Source organism: Mastacembelus armatus, chromosome 14 (assembly GCF_900324485.2).
Source record: "Mastacembelus armatus chromosome 14, fMasArm1.2, whole genome shotgun sequence".
In the NCBI taxonomy this organism is placed as follows: Eukaryota; Metazoa; Chordata; class Actinopteri; order Synbranchiformes; family Mastacembelidae; genus Mastacembelus; species Mastacembelus armatus.
Genome location: NC_046646.1, coordinates 8,634,249 through 8,658,899, shown reverse-complemented (window position 1 = coordinate 8,658,899; position 24,651 = coordinate 8,634,249). Strand labels below are relative to the sequence as shown.

General features: G+C 38.9%; 1 protein-coding gene across 1 annotated transcript in view; it reads left to right on the top strand.

The window, feature by feature from the left end:
- The window catches only part of LOC113142849 (roundabout homolog 1-like), a 49,908-nt gene that overhangs the window by 8,026 nt on the left and 17,231 nt on the right, over positions 1 to 24,651 (top strand). Inside the window, exon 2 of the mRNA XM_026328170.1 lies at positions 21,723 to 21,880. Within this exon, the coding sequence (XP_026183955.1) occupies positions 21,723 to 21,880 (158 nt within the window). The remainder of the gene's footprint in view (positions 1 to 21,722; positions 21,881 to 24,651) is intronic.

Sequence of the window (24,651 nt, the reverse complement as noted above, 5' to 3'; positions counted from 1 at the left end):
TGCCTGGCTGTCAGTTCTGCATCCCCTATTTTCCTGCCATTTTCCTCCTCCTCCTCCTTCTGAAGTATCGCTTCATCTCTCTCCTGTGGGAGTACTTTGGAATGAGCAGACATGTTTCTGATGGTGCTTCTGTTGTTGGGCTGCTTACCAAAGCTTTGATGACCAGTGATGTGTTCCCTATTATAACATTGTCATACACACTATGTACCAATGGTATATATATATATATATATATATATATATATACGTATGTGTCTGTCTGTGTCAGGTGGATTGTAGGTAGAGACAGATAGAAGAGTGAGTGTGAGTTTTCTGATTGATGCTGCCCAGTACTTAAAATTGCTGCTATTTTTGCTTCCAATGTTAATATTGTACAATGTGTATTAATTTAAAAATAAATGAATTTTTGGGGTCCCTTACAAACATTGTAATGTGACTTGGACCACAATACTGCCACTTTTTAGGACCGTGCTTTTTCTACCTTTTGTCTTTTGAACATCAACAGCCTTTTGCGATGTTGACATTGAAAGATTCAAATAGGCACTTTCAATATTTTCCCAATTAATTGTGTTGCTATGTGTGGATGCAGTAATAATTCATATTCACAATCTCCTTGTTTGCTTAGCTGGCAGCTTCCTTTCACGCCCACAAACTAAATTCCTTTTTTCTTTGTCAGCCAGGCCAATTTTCAAGGTCTCAGTTTTATTGTGCGAGACAGAGACTGAGATGAATGAGCGCCTTCTTTAATCTACTACCAAACATGAGCAATCTACTACTGTCGAGCATGAGCAACTACTATACAAGCTGCCATTAGTGTAGATGTTTACAGGTAAACTTTCTATTTCACTCATTCTCTTAATTCTTCAAATACCATGCGATAAAAAAAAAAAAAGATGGGATATTTCATTATGCAAAACTCCCTCTGCCAATAAAAGCCTTCCTCTCTGTTTGCTCAACCTCTCAATCTGTTTTTCTCTGTGGAAAACTCCCTTTACTGTTTCTCCCAGACATCCCAAGGCTATTGCAAAGATACAACAAAGAGGCACAAATACAGACAGACTGAGACGAGGCACTGGGAACTGAAGAAGTTATAGCTGAGAGGTAGAAGAAAACCATGAGACACTGAAGAGGGACTGAAGATAATTAAAAGGACCTTCATAGTGATATAGCCTATAGCAGTTGGACTTATTCATTTACACAAATTTGCACACATAAATGCCTCTCCACACACGTGCGTTAATACCAGACAATGTGCCTATACTAAAGTTTTTATATTTTTCATGGTACATTCAGGATATAAATCAGTGTCTCCTCCCAGCCCATATCTTTAATGTGAGTTATGCAAAGCACGTCAGGGTTCAACTCATTTTCATAACAGCAATCTACTGGCAATTTATCAAAATCAACCATGAAAAATATGCTATTATGCCACTGAAATTAATTTTTTGTTTTAATATCTTGTGTTCCTAGAAGAATAATGCAGTAACACATGTTAGGTTTTCATGTCACATTGAAATATGTGCATAATACTAAAGAAGCTGTTTATTCTTGGAATATGGGATGTTACCATGTTTCACTTTTCCTATCTGTGTCTCTACACACACACACACACACACACACACAAAGTTTACAGCTCATCTATCAGATTATGTCATTATAATATGTATTTATAGTTAAAAATTTCGGGGGACTTATCTGATATTTTCCTTTCTGTGCATAATAATTGATTGGTTTCTTCCCACTGACTGAATTTGCTTCTGTTAGAACAATGAGTGTGATGCATGACTTTCAGCACTGCCACACTCTACTGATGAAATGATACTAACATCTTGTTTCAGGGGCTTGTATTCATGACAAGTCTGTAACAGGTCTCTGAGGTCATGGGAGTGAACAGCTGGTTTGACCAGTAACTGGGCTGTCACCACAATGAAATATATGTGTGTGTGTGTGTGCACAAATAAATCTACAAAGAGGATGTAAAGAAATGCTACCATACTGCTATACAAGATATGGTCCATTGTAATAATGAAATAATGACACAAATGATCGGTATCTGTGCAAAATTAGCATTAGTAAAGCAGCTTTATGAAGTATGTGCGTGATGGCACCTACATTTTCTAGAGGCTCATATTGTATAGTAGCAGCTGAATGACAGGTGTGCTTTCCTACCCTAATGCACAAATTGCCTCAGCGCCAGAGTGTTAATGTGGTTTGCCTTTAAGCATACCCGCACCAGTATATTTAAATATTCAAGTAAGACAATTCACAACAAGAAAAAAAATAATAAAACAGAGAAAGACAACACATTAAAACAATAGTTCTTTCTTTTATAATTTAGAAATTGATTGCTTCACTACCTTAATGTCATTGCAGCCAGCATCTCTTATTATTTATCTGCCTAGTTGATGATGTAAGAAAAGGGATATAGAATTGATATTGATAGGTTTGATCATTTTAGTTAGATAGTTTTAGTATTTCATTGTGATTTATATTCTGTCAGATCTCACCATGTGTTAGTAGATTTCAGGGTTAGAGTCTAATTTTCATCTGATTGGTTTATTGACTGGAAGCCACCTGGACCTGTCTCCTGTCAAATTTGGTATCTTTTCATGAAAGATTAACAGATCAGTGAGAAGGAAGTATTTCTCCAGGCTCCATTCCTATATGTTATCCCAGCGGCCACTAAGCAGAGCTGGCTAATTATAGACTCACTGAATTCATTAAGAGTGAGAGAATTGAGTCAGGAACATATGTAGCTGGACTGATAATTGGATTGATCAGGTACTGGGATTGCTGCAAATCTCTCGTATCTAAATTGGCTCTTCGGGCTTCTGGAAACGTGCAATATCTTCAACAAATTTCAAATGTACATGTTTTTCAATGTGTATTTGTTTCATCAAGCTGTTAAATATTTTGCTTCTACTGGCTAAATTATGGCTCATGGAGACAATGAAAAACAAATGAAGATGCCTGAATACAACATTCACCTGATGTCTGTTTTGTTCTGTGTTGATACAAGCCCTTTTCTCATAGCCTTCTGCCAAATGTGTATATCATATCTGCCATGAGAAATGACTAGCTAAAGGTCTTGCACAAAAATGTCAACAGGCAATACAGCACACACATCCATTCAGCACAAACAGACACACACACATCATTTTTTTGTCCACTCTATACTTTGAGATTGAGAGACTTCTCAAGATGTGTGGCTGTTTAATTGACAGCTGGTGCACTAACTGGTTCTCCTCACTGACAGATGAGGAAGTTTTTACACTAATAGCCATCGGACACCTATGCAATTTGTCAGTTTTTCCTGTTGACGGGTGTGTGTAGAGACAGCAAGTGTGATGCAAGAGCGCTGTCAGTCTGATGTCTTATATTCTCAGTGTCACCTATTCTGTCTCACTCACTCAAAGTGCATTTATAAATACATTGTGTTGAAGCCATGTGGTGTTTTTGTTGGTATGCATTTTTTTTCAACATGAATACGAAAAAAAAAAAATATGAGCAGCATAGCACATCAGGGACACAGGCTTAGACATCATATTTGATTTAATGAGAGGTTTTCATGCATTCTTTTCAGGCATCTATTCACAGTTTTGTGATGCTATTTTTTTTCCTTGCTTCTTGGTTTTTGTTTATCTCAAATGTACGGGGTCCCTTTTCCTGCATGAGTTATCATTTTAATAAGCTAATATACAATACATAAACAGTAAAGTCTGAAGAATTGATGTGGAATATACTGTACACAGACAAAGGAATTATAAATATTTTGTGTTAGGGCAATCATATTGCCTCTTCTCTTCTTAGTGTATTTTCTTTCTGGGGATTGCTTGTTTGAGTAGACCTTGGCCTTGGATCTGCCTCTCTCCACCCTCTCTCTTTGCTGCTGCTCTGTTGGCATTGATTATCTCAGAACTGAGGTATCCACTGTGTGTGTGTGTGTGTATGTGTGTGTTTGTTTCACCATCTCTGGCTCTGCTGGTGGTGAGAAAGCAGATCTCTCTAGAGGTTCTGTAATAGAGCGGATACTGTTGCCCTATGCCCCCATTGCTAGGGGGGATGGAGGGAGTTTTGGGTAATGGGGAGAGATGGAAAAGAAGAAATAGGAGAAAGGGCAAAGGATGAGAGTATCCCCTCCTTATTTGCAGATATGAGTGAAATTCTATCTGTTTGATTAGCCCTCTGACTCCACTGGTCATCAGTGCTGCTAGTTTAGGCTAATTGAATTGCATTTCTCCAGGAGATATGCAGAATGTGTAGTGCTGTACTTGTGTTGGACCAGGTCTATGTTATTTTTTCATTTTGGCCACTGTGGTATCTTTTGAGGTATCTGTGGAGGGATGTATATCTAAGTCCAAGTAAATCAGGTAGTATAACATTCTGTGCCATAAATATTAAACTTTTTTTTTTTTTACAGTTTTTAATCATTTTACTTGTTAAGTGTTTAATAGTAAACCATTTTCTTTCCACTGTACATAACAGATAGTTGATTTACATTTGTTTTTGAAAGAGGAAGTAAAAAAAAAACATCCTTTTGCTGCATGTCTACTATTAAAATTGTATGTGTGTAGTGAGGAGCAACAGCACAGCTAGATGACTCAACACCTAAATTGCTTCTAGGAGAGAGAAGTGCTGGAAGCTTCACACTCCCATGAACACACAGCAGGGTATGTACTGTATGTTGTATACTGTACATACACAGTTTGCCATGTTTAATAGCCCACCGTGTTGCTCCCATTTGGTTTCTGAAGAGAACGACAAGCTCACAAACACCAGGACTTCAACAGCCCATTTTGGTTTCTACGCTTCTATTAAACATGGACTACCTTCAGCAGAGCCACCTGCTGGGTCTAATCAAGGGTTTCAGTCCCGGCAAATCTCCCCGTTACTTACCTTGTAAATTGCTGTTAGACTACCATAAAAGGTATGTTGACCTCCTGCTTTTCATTCAAACCCCCAAGCAGTCACATATGTATATCAAACAGAGCGGAACAAACATTGCATCCAACAACAAACCAATTAATTTGGACACATGCTGCCATATGAGACAGTAAACTGGAATTAAGAAAATGGAAGTCAACCGTGGCTAGACAGAATGGTGTTATGTGGAACTCAGTAGTTTTATGAGTGGGAGGAATAGATGGTAACGCCACAGACTAAAACGGAAATAGTAATTCCCTCCTCTACATGTCTCTTTTGGACTATGCTGTGGAGCCTGTACAGATACAACAGAAGCTCTCTTTCTCCACAAACAGTGAAAGACTACATTTCATTTGAGTCCACATTTCCACAAAAGGTTGTCTTCCTAGAAAAGGTTATCCTATCCCTAACTCCCCTCTTTCTCATTTATTCCTATTTGGATTCAGACAGTGCTGAGTCTACAAAGAGGGAGACATCTGGAGGGTTTACGGAGAGCTAATTATAAGCTATCTATCCATAATTGCAGCAGATTACACTATTATTCATACAGAGCTTAGCTGTGCAAAATGCCTTAACCACCATCACATTACGTAGCATATATTGCTATGTATTATCTGCTATTTATACAGCTGAAACTAAATACCACATTTCAGCTCAAGTAGCCTTGGAAAGAGTAAAGAATAACCAAACCCTATTATAGCTCTTTTCTTAGCCTGTAATGCATCATTGATGACTCCATTAGGTTCATGCTTTGAGAGTGTTTTTGGTCAGAAATGAGGAAACTCCATAGTCCTGCCAGGTATCAGGTCAATCAGTAAAAGTAATTCTAGACATTATGCATGATTTCACTTGCGGGCTGGACTTAGGATGACAAACAGACACCTTAGAGAAGGAAATCATTTCAGCAAATGCCAATGCTTCATTGGCCAGACCAGAGTCCTGCCTTCTCTTCCACCTACACACTCCCTTCATTTATTGAATAATAATAGAAGTGAATATGTGGCTATAGGAAGATTATTTTGAACTATCATATTGGAGATATGCTTTTAATCTTCCTTAATTAGCAAGCTGCTGTTAGGTGAAGATGAATGGTCAACAGCTCATGACAAGTAGCAAAGGCGAGCTTTTAGGTGTTAGGGTATAGTACGATTTACTCCAGCTGTTTTTATTTCTACAATCTCATGTTTTTGATTCACGAGCTGCCACATGAGAGTGGCACATAAGCATTCGTTGCTGTGCCTTAGCATAGACTGACAAAAAATGAGATGATGGGACAGAATCACATTACAGTGTACAGTGACGGACCAAAAAGGCTTCTATGCTTCAGGAAAAAGCTTTATCACTAGTCACATTTTACAAAAAATGTGTAGGATTCATTGGAACTGAATGAGAGTCAATTCAGTTTTTTAAAATAAATTTTGCATTATATGCACTTTGCTCCCAACTACATCCTGCCCAGCTGAGCAGGTCTACACAGGTTGTAGAAAGCAAGCCTTAACATTTTCTTTTCACTGCTGTTAAAACCAATTAAATTTACGGCAAAGAAATCATCTGATTACAAAGCTGCTCCATCCCTGCACCCCTCCTTTCTCTCCAGTGTGTGTACTCATGTGTGCATCTGTGCATGCGCGCCACCAAGGGCAGTGTTAGGAGCTGATGAGGTGGAATTGTGACATACTTTCTGTGCGTGCGTGTGTGTCTGTCTGCTAATCCATATGGGCGCAACACTAATTAAATTCAGCGGCTCAACCATTCACACCACTGGCTGCTTGGCAGTGAGAAGAAAATCTGTTGGTGTTCTGTCAGGTAATATGAGAAAACCAGCAGGAAGAGTTTATGTGGGTGTGTTTATGTCAGTGACAGAGAAATGGGTGGCACTGAGGCTGTAAAATGAGTTTATGTGCAAGAGTAAGAGGAAGTGCCTGCCGAGAAATAAATATTAATTCTAGTCTCGTTTCTAAATAGTATAAAAGTGTGCCTCCCCTCACCCTGACTCCATCACTCCCCATGTATTTTTTTTGTTCCTTGCCAATGCCATCTCTCGACAGAAGCTTATTATTATCTTATATGTGAGGTGGTTTTGCCTCCACATTTATTCTGAGTGCATTTCTTGCATTGTGCTTTCCAAAATAGTTTAGTAGTTTTACATTAGTTATGTGTGCATGAATGGGGCCCCTTGTCTGTAGTGATGTTATAATAGATCCCTTGATGTGTCTTTCCCAGAGATTTCACAGTGCATGTGTTTTTGTTCTTTGTGCACTGTGTGACAGTATGCTTGATTAGTCTTTGCTGCTTGGGAGGGCTAATATGTTGGTTTATTGCTGTTTGTGTTAACGGGATAAAGATTTATGGGGTGCAGACCAGCATGTGTTCTGTGGTCCACACAACAGATAAATAAATAAATGGAAATTGGGTTCATTTGTCACTGCCTGGACTTTCCTAGGGTGCTGTGTACCTGTGGAGTACAGAGTCTAGCAGAGATGTGACAGTTTGTCCCTGTCTCTCTCTTATCGGGTCATCTATCACACTTGTCCCCATGAGCCTATTCTAGCCTCCTACAGACATTACCACTGGTTCAATTGTCCACTAAAGGGGAGAACAAGGCAAAGAGATATAGGCTACCTCTGTTTGATTTCCTGCTGTTTGTGCTCACACCTTTTGAAAAAAAAAAAAAAGAGTGTGTTGCTCTAACGAGGAGCAACATGAAGCTTTTAGGGATAAGTGAAATCACATTGCTGTTTTAAACAGAGAATCATAGCTCATATTTACTGTCTTTTATCAGTGCGTACTACTTAGCAGAAGGATTTTTTAAATCATGTCAAATAATACTATAATATGTTACTAAGACAGATCAAGGCAGACAAGCCACCCATCTCAGTGCATCCTTTATTTTTGTAAATGCAGTGTGTTTTCTAACTCAGAATGTGTGAAATTATTGTATCACACTGACATTGGCTCTAACTTAAAAATCACACGACTCATTTGACGTAATAATATGCAACACTGGAGACCTGGGTATGCATCATGAGTCCTATGTGTGGTTAGGTTTAGTCAACAAAAACACTCTGGTTAAAGTCTTAATAAAGTAAATATGTCCTTTTCCTCTCCAAGTGCTTCAAGGCACTGTTGACTTTTCCAATATTTAACCCTATGATCTTACCGCCAACCAAGTTTACTGAGTTGACCAAAAAGTTTATCATGCTTTATTCACCACAAACAGATATCGTATTACAAGAGTGGATATTGTAGGACAACCGAAAGATGTTTTTGAACATTTTGCAAATATATTAAATACAAATTACCTTAATTATCAATGATTAATTGTTAATGTTGTCAGTTAATGAGATTCAGCCAGTAAAATGTCTCTACTAAAAAAAAAAGTTGTTGCAAATTAGTAGTATAGAATTGTAATTTCTATGAGACAGAATTGTTTGTTAAGCACATTTCCCCTATAATTTCCTCAGGGATACAAGTTGTGGCAAAAAATAGGGAAAAATGTGCTCATGCACAGTAAGTGCTGAGTGTACCAGAAGCAACAGCACTTTCATTGCAACATAAAAAAGTGGGTAATTATCATGTTTAGTGATAGCTTCTATGGCTATTGGGACAAAGGAAACTGAAGCTTCAGCAATAAAAAAAAAAACCCAACAAGGTTCTAAAAAAAAAAAGTGCAGATCCCTTGTTATCAAATATGAGCCAAAATGTAATTAAATAAAAGAATAAGGAAAAGTAGAATCTCGAAGGTAGTCACTTTACATGACAAACATGCTGTTCAGCGTACAAAGGAATATACACGTGTAGGGCTAGGTGTTCTAAGACACAGCTTTATGGTAAGTAAGCAGCATCTCACTGGAGTCCTTTCACTGTAATTTTTAGCCAGCAGTTTTTCTGTTCATTTTTCTCTCATGTTTTTCATACATAGAATAGAGAGACTTCGAGGCAGAGACAGACACAAAGCCACAGTGCAGTTGTGTGGTTTAGTCTGGTATTCTGCTGACATGGGATCCATTAGAAGAGTTTGAGGAGTCGGGGTGGAGGGGTGGAAAATGCACAACCGGACTGGGAAAGAAAAAAGAAGGGGGCCTAAAAAAAATCAGTGAGGGAGATGTAGCATTGCTGAAAGACTTTAGACTAGGTTTGAAGCAGGAGAGAAGAAAAGAAGATGGGGAGGAGCAAAGCCTTGAGAGATGGGGAGATAGCTTAGGGGAAACAAAGACGATGGGAGTAAGCAGAGATTGAAGTTGGTAGACAGGAAAACACAAGAGAGAATGAAAATTGATGAGGGTGTACAGTACTGTACATGCAGGGGTAGAAAGAGAGTTGGCTAATTCAGCTTACTTTGCACTGGTGGAGAATCAAAGCTGCAGGGTGAAACCTTTTGCGTGTATACCTGTGTTTGTACTGTCACTAAAACATATTCATGCATGCACTTGCCTTAACCACAATGACAAACACTGTTGACCTCATCTTGGCATCTTAATTTGTTCCCGTCCAGTTAGGTGAGTCACCTAATGTTGCAGAGGACTGACTCAAGAGAGGTGCGTGTATTTCAACAGAGCTTACTCATGCAGTACCATAGTAATGATAAGGCAGAGTGTCTGTACACATGCTTAGTGATCTCTTTCCTGAAGTGCCCAAATGATACCCTCCATCCCTGTCATCACTGGAGTTTTGCATGCTAGCCAATGGGAGTCTCATTGTCAAGGAGATTGAAAACACCTGGAGGCTGGCATCGTCCAACCACACATCAGTCAGTTATATCTGCATGGACACAAACGTTGACAGATGAAGGTTTGTAGCCACAGGGCTGCAGCAGTGTTTGTGATAGGGATTGACAGAGTAACAGAGAGTGGCTGGGGAAAGAGGATGACAGGGTGCTGTTTTAGCGTTATTTTCCAATGTGCTTCATATAATTACAGATGCATCTCAAGGATGTACATCTCTCACTTTTCTCACTCAGTATTCAAAGAACATTTTCACATCCAAACGTCCACTCTCACCATTAATGCCCCTGTCCACAGCATCAAACAGAATCAGCTATCAGGGACAAGACAGGAAAAGCACCCAATAGCATTTTTTTTCTTCTTCATATAATCACGTTTTTCTCTCTTCCCTTGCATATGATTTTTAGGCCCCTGCTTTTCCCTCCCCCATATCTATCCACAGACTCTGCTCGTCAGAAAGACAAATTACCCAGTGGGCTGTTCCTTTAGCTGTGCTTTCTGTACAATAATCAATTTGAGGACAAGCGAAAGGGAAGGCTAGAGAAACGTGAAATTATTCATCAGGGTCTCTCAATAGCGGGTCTGCAGAGGTGTGGGGGATGGTCCGGGCTACCTCGTACTCTGTGAGATAATTAGGGAGAAGACCAACAAGCAGACATAAGGGTGGGACTGCAGGCCAGCACTAAAGTTAGAGGAAAAAACAGTGACAGAGATGGAGAGTAGTAGGTGCAGAGTTAGGGGATCATAGCTACTCATAGAGCAGTTTGTTGTTATATCTGGAAATCTTGAGGTGGTGTTTAGTTTGTCGTCCCAGCAACAGACAGATACACAGGAGAGGATGAAGGATAGACAGCTGGGGCTGCTGACGAGTGAAAGGGAAGTGCAGAGAGGAGGAGGAAGAGCTTTGAGGGGAGTGTGACTCGGAGTTAGCTTCAGTTAAACTACTCAGGAGAGAAGAAGGATTGCGTGAGTAGAAAAAAAAATGAGCCAGGCTCTCTCTTGTGGCGGGTGTTTATTCAGAGACCTCTTGTTTCCTACCAATTAACGGGAGTAGGGACTGCTTCAGCACAATTCTCCTGGTCTCTCTCCCTCCTCTGCTCAATCTGTCTTCACTCTGTTCTCCTCTTCTTCTGCAACGTTTGTTCCACGTGCATTTTTTGATCATTTTAACATGTTATAATGGTTATTTTAATGTGTTTTTCCCATCTGACGTTTTAATTCATTTGACTTTTTTATATTATAATTTCATATTTTATATATAAATTTCTTGAATATTTGGGTATCCCTGTTTACCCTGTGTTAATTACTTATTATTACTTATTATTATTTACAAATGCATTTGTTGCATTTGCTGGTGTTCTTATCTAACCCTTCCCTCTGCTGCTGCAATGACCCAATTTCCCCAGGGGCATCATTAAAGTTTCATCTTTCACCTCTCATTCATTTCTCTCCCCATTCATTCCTCCCTGGTGCAGTTCAGTCCAAACCAAACAAGCGTGTCACTGATTTCTCTCCCCTTTCCTTCTCTAAATTACCCATCTGTAGCCTCTCCATAACTTGAAGATGTAAAAAGTGCCAAAGCCTACTGTTTTCTAGAACAGCAGACATGTTACATTTGGGAATTTATTTATCTTTTTCATTTCAGTTTTGAAACCGCTCCAAAGTCGATGGTGATAAGGGCTCTGTATAGTATATATTGGCACAAAACTAAAAATATTTTTCTAGAAGCCCTCCTGGTGAATAATGGATGATTTAGGAGGAAAAAGGAGAAAATAAAGCAAAATACAGCAGACTGCTTGAAAACTATGGTTGTTTCCGCTCAGAGTAACGTGGTGCTGTGCTCAACACATCTACAACATTCTGCCAGCACACATCATTATCGCTATCAAACACCCAATGTGATGCACTAAATGACTCTAAACCGGCCGTCATTCAACATTTTATGCCTTTTGCTGCATCTTTGCGAACACGCATTAGCTGAGAGGAAATAATGTATGGCTGTGTGTCAAATGCAGCCTCTATACATGCCTTGTAGTCATGTGATTCTGCTATCTGTACCTGCACTGTCAGCAACTTTCCCTATCAAAATAATGTAATTTTCCCCGGCTGAATAAAAGCATTGTTGTGTTATGGTGTGTATCTGTACAGAATGTATGCCTGTCAATCAGCATATTATTCCTCAGAATATAGTGCCGTAGCCTCAAATATTTGTGTGAAAGCAGCCTATGGTTTTATCTGGTATCTCTCTCTGATTTATCTTATCCTTTTTTTGTCTGGTGTAGCGGAGAGCGTTAACATACCTGCTCATATAGCGTCTTTCTCTCCTGGGCCCCAAGTTGTCTCTCAGATTGATGACACGGGAAGCACTAGGGCACCTCAGGGTACATTAGGATATGGAACATAGCTGTAACAGTGAGTGTGTGCGCTGTGCGTCATTTGCGCGCATATATGTGTGTCTGTTAGGACATAACTTTGTCTATTTTGGCACCTGCCTCAACATAAAGCAGAAACGCTACATTGCAGCGACTCACTCAGTGCTGTGTTCGTTGTAGCTCTTTGTTTCTTTGTGTCTGTATCTCTGCTCCTACCCATGCTTGTATGTCTTTGTCTTGCTCACTTTTCTCTTTGTTACAACACATTGCCCTCCCCACTACCAACTCTTCCTCGTCCTCCTCCACTCCATCGCCTCTCTTTGTGACCTGGTTGCACTCCTCCATTGGAGCATCTCTCTTGGGTTTTGCTCTTTATTATTTCTATCTCTACTCAGTTTGTCTTCTTTCACAAACAAAGGCCAGGTAGGAATTAGGCTAGATACTGGTTTAAACAAAGAGCAGCTCACTAGGCATCAGATTTATGCCCTGTCTACACTGTGTAATTGCACATAACCTGAAGTTTGCCCCTCTTTGCTTTTTGTGTACAGTTCACAGAAGGTGCTTATTTAGAACTCAGCCTAGCCCAAGGAGATTTTCCAAACACCATCACTAGGGTCATGCTGCTCAAACAAAGGTTTCTATGGCCCAATACTGGAATACATTTGTCTCAAGGTCTTACTGCTGTCTGCTTTCCAATTCTTTTGTTTTGTCAAACAAAGCCTACAAAGTCTTTCTACCAATCTCTCTTTTTCAGGGGGATTCTTTGGCCTTATCATTGGAAAAAGACACATGTTTTTTTTATTTTTTTTGTCTGTAGAAAAAATTAATTGACACAATCACACACTCACACACACACGCGCGCGCACACACACACACACACACACTTACATACATGCTTCCCACCACTAACCATATTTTATCTATTCGTTAATGTTCCCAATTACTCCGTAAAACACTGCCAACGTTTTGCAGCATGGTATGCTTATTGAAATGTTAATGTATCCGTCTCAAAGTGAACGTCTTTCATTCACTGGCTTCTAAGTGGATTTATTCATGACAATTTACTCTTCTCATACAGGATTACACTAATGAGAGGGTTAAAGGGTGGTGTGTGTGTGTGTGGCTTTTCTGTGCTTTTATGCAAGGGACTCTTGCCCTGGAGAGAAAAGGCCAGCTCTCTCCATTATTCAGGAAAAGAGGACTTGATTTGGTTTTGTACCATTTGTCAATCTCATTGACATACACTTCCTGCTGTATGTCAGTGATTCACATCTCTGCTATAGCAGTCAGTACAAACAGCCTGTTTTATTTTATCTTATTTTAGGTTATTTCAGGTTTTATCTTCTTTGAAACCAAATATATCTTGATTGTCTCAACTGAGTTAGTGAATTGCTTCACACCTGGAATGTGCTTGTGCACCATGGGACCAGATTGTAAGCTATCTCCTCGCAACGGGTCAGGTCCCACTGGGCAGGTGTTGTTAGTACAGAGCTCAGTTGTAGGTCATTCTGCAGTATTGCTCCTGCTCTATTTCAAAATTCTGTCAGCACACTGACATACACCTCTCTGCCTCCAACTGCATGCCACTCATTAGTGTCATGCACCCAGAATCGTCAGTTGTTTGCACTTCTGCCTCCTATTATCACTCACACCAGAAGGAATTCTAGTTTGTTTGGATTAATTATAGGACAGTGTGCATGTCTGTGCGACGCAAGAGTGTTTTCATTTCACAGTCACGCTTTTTAATGCAGCTTATGGCAGGTGCTTAAAGTAAAAGACATGCCCAATGAGTTGCTGAATTTATAAGGGTTAAAGAGTACATGGTTTAGAAAGTGTCAGCTATACCTACAAGTAATCTTTGGCAAGAGCAGACATCATGCACAAATATAAACATTTCATTCTTATATGCTGAAGGATCAACTATATTGTAGGACTGCACAGAAAACAGCAACGTGATACATTCAGTAAACTTTATTTTGCTAACAGCTTTCAGAGGACTGTGTCCTTCCACATGCATATTGTACCCTGAGGAAGGAGACTCTTCATTTGTAGTGATTAAATGGAACAAGCTTCCATCTGGAGTCTGATGTATTTTCTGTTAATTTAATTTGCTTAATAGAAACTTGATTTAATGAAATATTGAAGTCTTGGCAAAATGAATGAGAAAATATACATTAATAATAATGTGCATTGGAGTCTGAAAGAAAAACAGATATGGTTTTAGAGCAACATAATATTTAGAGAAATCATTGTTGTTGCAAAGTAACCCTATTTAGAGGGCACAAAATTGAACTTGTTGCACCCAAGTGTTGTGGTTTTACTCCCACATTCCAATAACATTCAGGTCAGTTAAAACTAAAGATAGCAATTAGCTTGTAACCTAGAAGCCTGTCAGTGTTGTATACTGTAATTGTGAAGAAATAGATGTAGTTTTTTTTTTATACTGGAACCCAATTAATTATGTAGTACTTTAATTATTGAAGCAATGACTGGGTTATACAAATCCAGTAGTACACTCGAAGCTATGTGGCACTTTGCAAATCAGTGAGGTTGTGCCTGTAGCCAAAAGGCAGAAAGCAATGTAAATTGGTTAATTAGTTATTTATTTTTAAAGAAAGATTATCTCTGCTATCCAGAGATTTATGATCTTTTGCAGATACCATTTTTGTCCAAGTTTAATTACTAAAATACGGACACGCCTTATCAAATCTAAGTGTAATCTGATCAGATCCATGTTTACTGTACCATAGATAATTTAATCATCATGCACTTTGGTGTGTCAGTCTGCTGCAGTATGGAATTTACTCATTTACGATGCTGTTAATTAAATATGCTATACCACACTTTCAGTATAGCAGTGCACTTTGGATAAAGTGTGGTAGTTTTCCTACTTACTCTACAACAGGAAACATAGAGCAGGTGTGAACACTGTAATTGTATTATTTTTCAGAATGACAGCTTAAAGGCCAGACGGGTCTTGTTTTATGTTGCCTTACTCCAAAGTAAATGAGCATAAGTTATGTGTGGGAATGTTTTCAGTAAAAACACTATGTATCCCATAAACAGAAGGGCAAGTATACGTGTTCGTGTGTGTGTGTGTGTGTGTGTGTGTGTCCATTTACTTTTACAAGTATAAGAACTTGTCAGCCTGTATTTCTTATAAAATCATAAAGATGTCAGCAGCACCAGTTCTTAAATCTGAAAACCAAACAAAATTTAATGTCTGCACAGTTTTTTTCATTTGTTTCTCAAACGATTCAATATTTGATGTTGGCTTTGTTTCGTATTGTACCAGCATGTGCTCTAGTGAATACTATTACAGGGATGAAATTATATGTAGTAAGGATTCACAGAGAAAGTATCAAAGATGAAATGGTTTTCTTCTTTTTGATCTCTCTCTGCTTTCTCTTTCTCATTGCTTGCTCTTCTGAACTTACAACACCTGCATTAAATCTAGTTACTTAGTTCTGTGATCATCGTCCTGAGAGCTCACACAGTGCTAAAGTCTTTATGCTACAATTTACTACTGCTCAGACAGTGGACAAAAATAAATATTGTTTTACAAAATGCAATTTTTAAAAAGAAATCATCACTTCTGTGGCAGCAACAGAAGCAAAGAGTCAATCTTTTGAACTTATTTCTGATTGATAGTTCTTCAAACCCTATCAGAGCTGTTCAACCTCTGTTTCACCCGGCTTCTGCTACTTCACTAATTCTTCTAATCTGCTTCATGTCTGTCTGTCCCTCTGTATCTGCCCACTCTTTATTCACAGCAATGCTTTTTCTATTTCTCTTTCTCCCGTCTTCCTTTTTACCCAGGGATAGGATGAGTGGAAGAGATTAAAATGGAGGTTACCCAATCCCTTTAGCTGGTTTTAATGTGTGTCCCTCACTAGTGATGTGTTCTGCACGTACGTCAACAAGATTAGAGTGTCACAGCATCCGAAAACTGATGAGCCAGTGCCTCTATCTTTACACACACACTCGAACAGCATCATGGTACTCATAAAGCCCATGCTAGTATACAGTATTACTTAACAAGTTGTATTGTATGTATGCCTAATGCACACATTTAATAAATTCTGTCATATTGTTCTGATTTTTCTGTTGCTGTAACATAGTATGAAGCAGTAGTAAATTTGCATGTTCCGTTTGTACAGAACATACAAGAGGAGAAGAAATATGTAGTCATTGAGTCTGAGAGAGGAAGAGAGCAAGAGAAAAGGAAAGGTTGACGACTTAAATTTGGCCAAACAAATAATTTTAACCAGTAGCTTTAGCCTCGTAAGTGAGCCCTACGTTGAGTTAATTGGCCCACTAAACATAAGACAGATTTATGGCTTTGCATGCAAAAAAAAAAAAAAAAAAAAATCTGTTTGCCCGGGGACTTTTTCGAGTAATGATTTCTTTGCAGAAAAATGAAATTCAAATAGGGGAGCCTGGGGAGGACAGGCAAGGATTTTTTTGTTTCCTCTATAAGCAGTGTGTGGTGTCGTGTGGCATAGTTATGAGACTGAGCTAATGCATGTATCCTAATTTGTATGTGCAGGCCCATCATTTTTATTGGATTTGCTTGGTTGCAGTTCATGTTATGTTATTGGCTTTGGTATTTGCTTGCAAAGGGGTACAGGGCCCTCCTGGACCTCCAGTGTGAATGTATGTGTGTGGTTACATGTCTGTATGTCTCTTTTTTTGATCTATCTGACCAACTACTATACCTGAGCTGCACATATTGGTTTTTCTGTGGTGCAGCTGTTTCTCCTGCAGCTTTCTGTCTCTCCAGACTTCAGCTCTGTCAGAGCAAGGAGGAGAAAAAGAGGAGGAGGTGGAGGAGAAGGGGGGAAGTGGATAGAAGCAGAAAGGATGGGGGTAGGGAAAGGTCAGGAGAAAAGTCGAGGATTTCATATCTGCTGCGGTTGACGGGAACTGTATTTCTAAAGTTAGCTTTGGATATTTATTATATTTATATATTTTCAAGTCAGTGTTCCAGGATATTTTAGTCAATAAAAGCTGGTTTGTATTTGAACCAAAAAGAATGGTTTTATGCACTTGGAAACATTAAGCGTTCAGGACAGTGTAAGAGATGCCAGCATTTATTTTTACTTATTACTACTTACTCACAGAATAATGTGTTTTAGTGAAGACTCAATCCAAGTGCCACAGAACAGAGAAGGAACCATAATTCCAGCTTCTCCCTCTGTCTCTTTTCCATTTCAGTATTTATATATCACTGCACGGTCGGATGAAATCTAAGAAAAACTAGTGGCGCTGTACGAACGATATGTGTGTATGTGCGGCCACTTTTAGAGACAGGGTTGATGCTCTGCCTTTTTTTAAACTTGATTTTCTGAAGAACATTTCATTGAACGCTTAATTTTTCCTCTTTTACTACTGGACCATGTGGCGGAGGCCAGCATGCATGACACACTGTTTAAATCATGAGTGTACGTATTAATAATGTATAGAGTTCCAATGGATTACAACAATTATGGTCTTCAGTGAGGGCTTTTGAATATCAATCGTATAGTGTTAAATGACATTCAGTTTGTGACACACTGAGAATTCACTGATAATTCATTGCTTTCTAGGCTGTTTTAGTCAAAACACTTCATCATTTTAAGTCTTTGGTAATATGTGACAGACATTTTTATTTTATTTTTGATATGTTTTTTATTTTAGTGGATTTGTATTTTGGATAAAGACATAGAACAGGTATTTTGGGAAACATTTTTGTCATCAATACTCCAAGACATCAAGAAATAGTCCAGCACATAATCCCACTAAATCACAACTTGTGTTTTCTATGTTAGTTTTTGTTCAACTTAAACAAACAAAATTTGTTTGCTTTAGAGATACTGGTAGGTAGCTAGGCTACCTGTTTTCAGTCTTTATGATACTGCATGCTAAGCAAAGTGGCTGCTGGCTGTAGCTTTACACATAGAAAAAAGACATGAAAGTGGTATCTTGACCAAACTTAATTCACAAATTGCCAAATTATTCTTTTACACCTGATATCAAGAGCACATTTTGACAATTGAGGACTAATCTACTGTTAAGGGCTGCCTTGAGATTTGTATTTTATTGTGAATTGTCGCTCTATAAGTAAAATTGAATTGTTCTCCTGAATCTGAATCTACAATTGAAAAGTCAAGGTGAAGTGTCCTTCCATTTAATTTTCACACAACGAAATCTGTATTTATTATACAATAGGCAGCTAATTATGTTTATCAGGCTGCTGATTAAATGTCATTGCATGTTTCTCTTCCCTTCTTACATTTTTGTTTTCCTTTTATGTCATATGAAGGTTGTGATAAATTATATATGGAAATATAAAACAGTCAAAGTAATGATGTGGAAATGCCAAAGTGTTCTCTTCTTGCTAAAAACCTGAAACCTGCCAGTGGTCTCTAAACACGTGGTTGGATAATTTGATTGCTAATTACATTCCTCCACATTAATATGAATTGCACAGCTGTTGTCCCATTTTTGGCTAATATTGGCTATGGCTGATGTTAAACCATCAGTGCCTTACACTAATGTTGACCATGGTACATGAAAATGACTGCTGCACTAAAATAGTTGTACAGGTGGATCTGCAGTATATAAAAGCACTATCAATGCCAAATGAAGTAACAAGGTAGAGTTAGTTTAGACTGTGGTGACAAAAAGGTGCCTTTGGAGGTCTCATGCTGGGATGTGGTGTGATAAGGTTAGTGTAGTAAGGTGTGTGCTACATCCCACCTGACTCTGTGGGGTTAGATTGTGTTCCTTTATGGTCCAGTTGGACTCTGCAGAGAGGATTATTGGCGCTCGGATGCAGTAGGCCTTTCAAGCTCCGCCTCAGGCTCCAGAGGACTAACAACAAGTCAGACACTGTCAGATCCAGGGCAGTGAGGCCAAGAGCTGATGCTTTGAAGTGGGCTATGAGATTCTCATCTGAAGGGATTAGATGTAGGGAGAAAAGAAGACAGTAAGAGGTGCAAACCCAAACTGGGTTGTCTTCTGGAGCTGTAGAGGTGGGTTCAGTGTTGGAAGCCAGATTTTACAATATACATTATGAATGGTTTTCACTTACTGAAAACCTGTGGAATTCACATGTCCCACAAGTGTATGATTTCAGAATAGCAAGGGACACAGGATAGCATGCAAAGTCTTAAAACACATGCCAGGGTGAAGGAAAAGAGAAGAAAACCTTTTAAATTCCACAGGAAGATACAGGAGAAATATTAATTATTAATTATTCTTCTGTTTTTGAAATCTGGTTTTTCAAATGCTACAAATTTTGGGGATTAAGGCTAGAGGGCAGTGTCTGCAACATCACTCCTAGGAATAGGCTATACAGATAAGCAGAAGTTGTATGAATGGTGTGAACCTAATAGATGACAAAGAAACAGGACAAACTAATAGCTGTTAAGAAACTGAAGACAAGGAAACAGTTTAGCATATTGTTCAGGTGTTTAGAATCAGAGTACTTCCATTTGTACTTAAATAGCTTCTACATGGGCATACATGATTTCCTTTTATATAAGTAAATATGCATATACATTCTCCCCTCTGAGGATACAAAGAGTTTTTACAAACACATGTTCCAGATTATTTTGTGCTCGCCCAGCAACACATAACCTTTCCTTATTCAACTACCCATAAAATCAAGAGAATTTCTTCAAAACAAAGAATAAAAAATTCCATGAGCTTCCTCTGCTTTTAGTATTTATTTCTTCTTGCCTTACACTTACACTGACACTTTCACCAAGAGAAATCTTTGCCGAAGGGGCTTGAGGAAATAGTCTGGGCTTTCAAACACTGTGGAGACATTTAGACCTCGCAAGATAGTAAAAACAGATGTGTAATCTGATTGGTATTGGAATTATACAGTAAGATAGTATCAGTCAATCAGTTAACATACACACATATGCACACATACACACATATGCACACATACACACACACACACACACGCACACACACCATAAAGGCAATTGTGAAGGTCTCACTTTCTTCCTGTCTAAAGTAACCTCAACCATGTTTTTTTGTCCCATGAGGAATGCCTTTTATCATGTGACATGGTGGTGTTGACGGTGTTGGGGGAGGTGGGGGTGAGGGGTTTGTCAGACAGCTGTTTCCCATCAGCACTCAGTCAACTGCAGTCAGCCAGTTGCAAGTCTGCTCAGAAGGGCAGAGGGGCAGAGTGTGCTCAAAGAGATGAAGGGCCCAAAATGCCTTTAATTAGCAGGTCATCCCAGTTTGTTCTCCCCACATCCACGGTGCTCCTCAGACATCTCAGGCCTGCTTGCCTGGTGTTATGTACACATTTATAGCCAGAGGTGAATGGGTTGCCACCATCTGGGAGTGATTATGCCTTTTCCTCATTGTTTCCTGTCTTTTCACCCCAACCCAGCTCTAGTCAGTTCTGCTGTTCTGTTAGCCCTGAGTTGGATCAGGTCCCTTGGCTTGTTCAGGTTCTAGCCCCCCTGCTCCCACCCCCAAGCTTGTAATTTAAGACTGGGAATGCTTAACAGCAGTCAGTCATGCACAGGCGTCTACATCTGCACATGTTGTTCACCTCATCAGGAGCAGGAATCGTTATATCGAACTAAAGGTTGCTTTCTTTTGTGATCTCTTTCTCTTTTACCGATCCTGAGTCCTTGGTATTCGTGTTCATCCTTTGTTGTCATTTTGCAAATTAGCTTTTTCATTTGAATCAATGTCTTTGAATTCCTTGCTGCTCATTACAAATCTGCTTCTGCTCATACAGTTTGGAGCTTTTCAGCTGTGCAGTTAAGACCTTAATATTCAGTCCATAGTGGAGTCAGGAAAGCTGCCTGTGGCAACCAGAAATCACACACTTCTGTTGATCTTCTTGGACTTTGGCTTCTCCTCTTTTCTCATCTGGCTGTAAGCTCTTTTCTGTGCGCAGGCTACTCTTTGTGGAAAGTTGATAAATGGCTGTGGTAGATTTCTATTGTCTGATATTAGGGCTCTCTTGACCTCACCTTTCTGCAGTGCTCTGTAGCTGTGTATCTTCTCGTCTTACTATCAGCTATTAAGACAACTCACCTTCTCAGAGACTGATCTCTATAGTTCTTATCCCCTGTTGAAATGAGGGAGACATCCTGGAAGATTTTTCTGGGTTGTATTACAATTCTGTATGAATAAATCGATTTTTAGAAAGACTGAATGGTAGATGGGTAGATAAATAAATACATTCTTAATAGTTTTTATTTGCATGCATTTGTGTGATGGACAGAGCTGGCAATCAACCATTTATTATGGTGCATGCAAATGAAATTCGTAAGTTTATATTTTCTACGTCAAGTGCACAATAGCCTGCTGTTCAAGTGGCTGATGCCTTAAAAACACTATTGCTAACAGACTACTAATCAAACTGACTGTGGCCTTGTTCCCTTTAGAAAAGAGGTGAGAGTTTTGTGTTTTGTACATTTCACTGCCATCCAAAGAAATTTCTCACGTTTGCAAAACAGCTTCATGCAGTATGACACAACATCTCTACTCTGAGCTATAAAATCCCAGCTTGGGAAAGCTGTGAATACCACATCAGTCAATGATGGAAACTGACTTTTCCCACTGTCACAATAAATACAGCTCCATTTGAAGGCACCAATATAAACAAATATTATGATTTACAATTGTCAAATCATGGTTACTTTGCTGACTGTTGTGTTTTTCTGTGTGTGTTTTCCAGTTTTGCGTGATGACTTCAGACAGAACCCGGTAGACGTTATGGTTGCAGTGGGTGAACCCGCAGTGCTGGAGTGCCAGCCACCCCGTGGGCACCCTGAACCCACAATCTCCTGGAGGAAAGACGGTGCCACTTTAGATGACAGAGATGAGCGAATCACAGTAAGAGATACGATTTTGAACCTCAACATTACACATTTTTGTTATTGACTCATTTGTTGTATTTTTTATTCATTCTTTTGTTACTAAAACATCAGAATATGTTGTCAAATGCTCATTACAAGTTCCCAGGGCTCAAGGTCCCCCCCCCGAATAATCCAAAACCAGGAGATATTCGGTTGATAGTTTTTACTGTTACTGATTGATGCATCCTCATGTAAAACATGTGAGGCACACACATAATCAGTAGTTGTTCGATGTACAGTAAGCCGTTGGTATTTAGTTGCCCTTTTTAGAACTCTGAAGTATCGCTTGCCTCTCACCTCAATCATTACGAAGTATGTAAGATCAAGCTTTTAAGCCAAGATCACACAATAATTTTCTTGTGGTTGCATGAGTGCTGAATAAAAGCATCATCTTTCCTCTTGTTCATACAGAATAGAAATGCCAGGAGATAAAAGGAAAAAGCATTATTTGCCAAGAAAAAGGCTTACCATGAAATTGTGCATTGAAAAAAAAAACAGTGGCTATAATGCTGTTTTATTAAACTGATTGCAAAATGCACAGTACAAGAACCGCAGCAGCAATCAAGCACTACTAAGTACTATTACCCATAGCATGGTATTGATCTAATATAATTAGTTGTTGTGTGGCATGGAAGCTATTTTTTGTTTTATGGATTTGAGTCTGATGGACTGGGGGAACAAGAGCAGGCCCTAACCCTAAAGTATGTAACTCAGATAATTTTGTACATGTGTATCTTGATTTGATTATTTGAATGTCTGTGCAGACTACTGTAGATACGCAAGAGAAGATCTAAAGCTGATGTTAGTAAGAAGTGATAGGTGGAGTCTCTCTGGGGTACCGTGATGGACAGGACAGAGCAGCTAACTGTGATTTGAGGAGAGGAGTGGATTGGGGTGGGGGGGGTGTTCTTCTGAGGGAAATACAAAGGCTGCTTTTTGCTTTGTACTTCCTGCATGCCTGTCTTTGTCCTCCCTAATCATCTTTTCTATATGGAAATATGTCTTTGCCATGAGAGTTCATTCAAAGACATCACTTACTGTACAAAGACCAAAAGAGTTCACCACTAGTGATCCATGGCTACTTTCCATCTTTTTATGTGTTTCCCTTGTGGCCTGGATCATCATTTATTAATAGATATAGAGATAAAGTTGTGAGTTGATTCTTAAGAACTATTTTTAGAATGTAAAGATATGATTTATGGATTTAAATAAAAATCTTAAATGCATTAACACAGAAAATGCATACTAACTAACTGTCTTTAGTGCATGTCTTCAGGCTATGTCAAGAAGAAAGAGAATGTACTGAAAAAGAACAGTAATGAAGGTTGAGGTTTCAGTGTACAAGATGGAGGATACACAAACCACACTTGGATTTCTTAGTGATGGGCTTGCTGCTAGAAACAAGAGGAAGTCAGTCCAGGAAATAAAAAAAGCCCTTGGTTTGCTGAAGTGCAGCAGTATTTGCAGCAAACAGAACAGAGTTGCACAGTAAAAGTGCAGAATTAGTCAGTATTATTATTTCATCTTTCCTGCCCAGCCCTTATACTTTACTGGAACCAATACACTGCCACAGTTGTAATAGTGGTTTCTCAAGGGACAATTATTGTATAGACTCAGCATATCATGTGCTTATGGATTCCCATAAGACACAAATCTTTTTATCCAGGGTTCAAGTTAATAATCTCAGTCACCTGAATTTAATTTAAAATGTATTTGATGAAAATCTGAATTGGAAATCTTCAGTATTTAGAAAGATTTGTAGTCAATATTAGATCTATTCACTGAGATTTAAAACAATTTAAAAAATCCTTTACTCTGTCTTTATGTCATAGGTTGCCCTACTTTGCTGCTGCTGTAACATGTAAAGTAAATTTTCTTCTTGTCATTTCTGTGCCACATAAAACAATATCAAAAATAAAAATGCATGTTTTTTATTTTAATTAGTACATATTTGAAATTGTTTCAGAATTTTAGTTTAAACATCCGAAGTTAATCTCACTGAATATCGCCAAACCTGTTCCCAAATTCCTCCAAGTACCAGTGGTTGGCATTGGGTATGAAAAGTACATACAATCTTAAGGCACAAGTTAAAGCTTCTAATTAAAAGTACATCATTTTCCAGTTATTTGGAAGGCCAGCCATGGCTGGACCACTCTTAGTTGTTTTTTATTTAGAGGACAGTATAAGTAGTTTATGGTAGAAGGTTAGCCTGTGGGAGGCTGACTAATAAATGAAAAGCTGTTGATTTTATCCCTGCAGCAGCAATTTCATGATGTATTTCATCTGTGAGTAGGAGAGTAGAGAGCGACCACCAAGTGAGGTGCTGTACAGTTTGATGCAGAATCCCCTGCCTGTTTTATGGACACAGAATAGTAGGTAGCCTTACCCTCTGACTATTACAGGCTGAGGTGCTTCTCTGGCAGACATAGATCAGTTCTAATGGTTAGTGTGTGTAGGAGAAAAGCAGTCTTAAATCATAATAACAAGACTAAAGGTTTCATTGAAGGTGATGCCTGGGAAAATGTTTTAGATGCCTGGATGCAGGGAATGGCCTCATGCTTGTTTTGAGGACTTTCTATTTGTATGTTTCCCTGTTATAGTTTTCCCATCTGCTGTGGTATCACCTCTAACATTGGGTTGCTGCAGAATATAAGCACAGTAGCTCACATTCAAAGCACCATAAAGGCATCTACCATGGTCTGCAAGGGCGTATGGTGGATAGAATATAAAAAGACTGAAAACAGCATG